The sequence below is a fragment of the Centropristis striata genome, chromosome 20, assembly GCF_030273125.1.
Source record: "Centropristis striata isolate RG_2023a ecotype Rhode Island chromosome 20, C.striata_1.0, whole genome shotgun sequence".
Lineage (NCBI taxonomy): Eukaryota > Metazoa > Chordata > Actinopteri > Perciformes > Serranidae > Centropristis > Centropristis striata.
This window is the reverse complement of record NC_081536.1, coordinates 33,859,269-33,864,083: the sequence shown is the minus strand read 5'-3', so window position 1 is coordinate 33,864,083 and position 4,815 is coordinate 33,859,269. Positions and strand designations below refer to the sequence as shown.

General features: G+C 37.7%; 1 protein-coding gene across 1 annotated transcript in view; it reads right to left on the bottom strand.

Annotated features, from left to right (window-relative positions):
- Positions 1–4,249: 4,249 nt before the first annotated feature.
- The window catches only part of LOC131993207 (G-protein coupled receptor 4-like), a gene marked incomplete at its 5' end in the record, with an annotated part of 21,205 nt that continues 20,639 nt past the window's right edge, over positions 4,250–4,815 (bottom strand). Inside the window, one exon of the mRNA XM_059358994.1 lies at positions 4,250–4,624. Within this exon, the coding sequence (XP_059214977.1) occupies positions 4,250–4,624 (375 nt within the window). The remainder of the gene's footprint in view (positions 4,625–4,815) is intronic.

The window sequence follows — 4,815 nt, the reverse complement described above, 5'->3', positions numbered from 1 at the left end:
TAGAAACACAAAATAGAGACAGAAACATGAAAACATGCAGATAGAAACACAAAATAGAGACAGAAACATGAAAACATGCAGATAGAAAGACAAAATAGAGATAGAAACATGAAAACATGCAGGTAGAAACACAAAATAGAGATAGAAACATGAAAAACATGCAGATAGAAGCACAAAATAGAGATAGAAACTTAAAAACATGCAGATAGAAACACAAAATAGAGATAGAAACATGAAAACATGCAGGTAGAAGCACAAAATAGAGATAGAAACATGAAAACATGCAGGTAGAAGCACAAAATAGAGATAGAAACATGAAAAACATGCAGATAGAAAGACAAAATAGAGATAGAAACATGAAAACATGCAGATAGAAAGACAAAATAGAGATAGAAACATGAAAACAGAACAGATAGAAACATAAAATAGAGATAGAAAGATGAAAATAGAACAGAGATAGAAACATTAAACAGAAAAGAGATAGAAACATGAAAACACAGACAGAAACACAGAATAGAGATAGAAACATAGAACACAATCAAACTAGAGAAGATAGCTCAGAGTTCAGATCTTTGAGAATCTCTTTTCCGTAGTATTATATATATGACAAATTATATATCAAAACGTGCGGTTTGATCGGGATCAGTGTGCTATTACTTTTCTCTACAGAATACGAATTTTTCGCAACAGGAGTCCATTTAAACTTTAAACAGTAGACACAAGTCTTGTGTATCGGTGTATTAATCCACGTTTCGATAGGTCATATAGTTTTTTATCAATCCCTGTTCAATGACCATGATCATTTTTGGAGAAATTCTGAGATTATAATGGGTGTGTATTGCACGGAATGTTCGTGTCACAGTGTGTGACATCATCACCAGAGTGTAGAGGGAGAGAAAAAACTGTCAAAAAATAAATTTGAAAACTGCGCTCCAGGCCCTAAATTCCACTTTACAGAGATAATTTATACATAGAAACGTAGGAAAATTAGTCTTCTCCCTCACAATCCTCTGGTAAAGCTGTCAGAGTTATAGTTTGGACGCAGGACGCACAGATGATCCACCAACACGCACCAACAGCCTCATTGGGTCCCATACAGGAAGATTTCTGTAGAAAAGCATATTTAACAGTTTTTCAGATCGCTCTAACAAAGCTATTTCCTCATTTTTCTTCACAAAAAAATCATATGTAGACGTTCAGGAAGAACTCAGGACGCTCAAAGTGAAGTCGGATCAATGATAGGTATTATGGTTTTGCCAAAAATGCTTTCTGTTCGAGGCCAGAAATTCCAGTCTGTCCACCTCTGGCTGCTGTCAGTGTTACATTGACAGTTGGTGGCAGTTAATTCTGTTGATTGCTTTGCTCTGATTACAGTTACAGATACACGCAAACACACTCCTCCAGTTTCACATGCTTCACACACACACACACACAAACACAGACACACACACACACACACCTGTGCCTGTTGTAGGTGTGCTCCTTGTATATTATATAGTATCATAACATTACTAGTATTAATTGTTATAAATGTCTGAAGAATCTCATCATAGTGTACACACACCGGCAGTAGCCCCCGTGGCCCATTCACTATTTACCCAGAGGACATGTTCTAGTTTAGTTTTCTTATCCATTGCATCCATTGAAAATGTAGAGAAGTCTTCAGGAAATAGATTCAACTTCTATTAGTTATTTCATGTCAGAGGAAACAGCTGTGACATGAAAAGACTTTCCATCCCCTGTTAGATCATTATTAAGTACCATTTTTTTTTAAGAAGACAAAAATCACCTCAAGAGAGCGTTAAACTTTTATGCACATTTCAAAGTTTTATCGAATTTGGGTGTTTCCATCAAACTTTTCTCATGAGAATCTTCACAATGTGCAGAGAGATTCACTGATGGAAACACGACAACTGAGACAGATATTCATGCTCTCATTCACTCCTACGGGACATTTAGAGCCACCAAGTAAACCTAAGCTGTATGTTTTTGGACTGGGTGAGAACATGCAAACTCCACACAGAGCTCATTTTATGTATTTTTTCTGTAATTCTGTGTCTCATTTGGTAGTTTTGTGTCTCTTTTGGTCATTTTGTTTCTTTTGTTTATGTATTTTTTTGTAATTTGGTGTCTCTTATGTTAATTTTACATCCTCTTTATGGTAATTTTATGTATTTTTTTGTCAATTTCTATACTTTTGGGGGTAATTTTATGGATTTTTTGGTAAATGTGCATCTCTTATGGTCATTTTATGTCCCTTTTATGGTAATTTTATGTATTTTTTAGTAATTTTGTGTCTCTGTTAGTCATTTTACATCTTTTTTGGGGTAATTTTTTGTATTTTTTGGTAATTTTCTGTCTCTTATGGTAATTTTGTGTCTATTTTTGGGTAATTTTATGTAGTTTTTGGTCATTTCGTGTGTTTCGTGAAATATAGATTATGGCTGCAGTGAATGAAGCATCCCAGTGTGATTGTTGGTGACCTGGGATCGTCTGACTCGTTGATGGCGGCTGCAGCTCTGAGACGCTGCCTCTGGGCTCAGCGCTGCTTTAGCTTTAGCTCCTGACCCCCAGAACTGGATTTAGCTGCAGGATTTAAAGTGAGTGAGGGCGCGAGGTGGCGGTGAGGGAGAGGTCAGGGAGAGGAGGGACGCCACGTCTCAAGACCGGCTATTAAACTCATTAACAGAGCTGCAAGAAAACTGTTTCTGCAGAGCAGATTTGGTGCATTTTGTTGACTGACGTCAACAACGTATGTGCACAAATTTAACAAGTTTAACAATAGTTTAGCTGGATGAAAACGTGCAACTTTAACCCTTTATGCCAGTTTTTCACTTATTGGACTTACTGTATCAACATTTTAAACTAAAAAAACCCAAGAAAACATGAAATCAAGTTCGGAAAATGGGAATTTTGAAGATTTTCTACTCAGAAACTCTAACAGACTGTTAAACTCATTACCAGAAAACTTTTTCTCTTTACTAACAGAGCAGATTTGGTGCATTTTGTTGATATGAGCACAAGTTTAACAATATTTTAACCGGATGAAAATGTGTTATCCCTTTGGAGTTCTGGTCTGTTTTGTCAGTTTTTGAATCCTTTAAACTATTATTTCATTGTTGTTTTCTTTTTTCACTTTGACTTACTGGATCAACATTTTGAACCCAAAAAAACATAAAAACAGGCGTATTTTAACTCAATCTGCTGACCTCTCAGCCTGTTAAAAATCATCAGCTACTGAAGTAAAAGTTACTCAGAATGTTTTTAACCCTCAGGAGTCTCCGCTCACGCCACTGTGATCAATTCATGTGATCAGGTCACATGACCTGTCGATGACTGTGAAACCTTCAGCAGCATGTTTCTGCCTTCAGACTCCAGGAGGCCAGTTTGTGCATCCCATCAGCTTCTTAAACTCCAGAGTTTTTCATCATGCAGCAGAATGCAGCAACAGAGAACGAATCAGAGTCTGTCCACGAGTCTCATCACAGTCCTGACAAGTCTGCAGAGTCAGTTAAGCTCCTTTTTTGGTAATTTTGTGACTCCTCTGGTATTTTCACATCCTATTTTTGGTAATTTAATTTATTTTGGGGTAATTTTATGTATTTTCTTGTAATTTTGTGTCTTTTTTTTGGTAATTTGGTGACTCTTCTGGTCTTTTAACATCCTATTTTTATTTTTGGGTAATTTTATGTATTTTTTGGGTAATTTTGTGTCTTTTTTTGGTAATTTGGTGACTCTTCTGGTCTTTTCACATCCTATTTTTGGTAATTTCATTTATTTTGGGGTAATTTTGTGTCTTTCTTTTGGTAATTTTTACGTCTTGTTTGGTAATATTGTGTCTTTGTTGGTCCTTTTTTTATTTCTACATCTCCTGGTGAAAGTCCTGGGTTTGTTTGACACATCCACCTCCCGTCCCTCCCATCCTAACTGCAACACTTCACTGTTGTAAAAAAAAAAAAAGCTGCAGTTTCTATGAATTAAGGCTCCAAAACCACTGAGCTAGGTTTAGAGCAGAAATCTTCCTGGTTCGGCTCTAAAAGACACCTGACTCCACTCTAAGAGAACCTGTTGTTAGTAGCAAGATGCACGATGAACGAGTACCAGTCCGACCAGTAATGCTAATGAATGTATTCTCCAGTTTCAGCAGGATCAGACCTGATGTTCAGGGACTGGAGAGGCCTTGCTCCGTCCTGCAGGGTTAACACGGTGAGAATAAGTTTTGTTTTCACACCGTGATTCAGATCTGACCTCAGAGTTCTTCCTCATTGGGTGGAACAGCCTTCCGACATGTTTCATGAAAACTGGGCCCGTAGTTTTCCCCAAATCCTGCTGGAAAACAGACAAACAAACAAGTCCATTGTTGGCATGGAGGCGTGCAATGTTGCGGAGGTGGAAGATGTTCTTGATGGGGGATCTGAAGGTTGAGGTTGGGTTTGGGGCCAATGATAGCAATATCTGATTTGTTGCAGTTGCTGTTCATCCAGGTTTTTATGACTGTGAGGCAGTTGGTGATGGTGAACAGGATGGAGGAGAGATGGTTCAGTAGAGAGGGAGAGCTGGGTATCGTCGGCGTAGCAGTGAAATTGTAGTCAACGTGTGATGTGACCGAGAGGTGAATACAGATCTTAACAGACAACAAGAGTTTCTTAGAAAGACAGCCCTGTCCGGGATTTAATGAACATATAAAAAAACAGATAAAACACTCAAGATACACAAACAGGTGCTTGGTCCGAACAGCAACTGCACAGTTTCCTATTACTGGTACTATTATACATAATGTTTGTGCTTAAAGTCTCATGAATTCCTGTTTTTGTT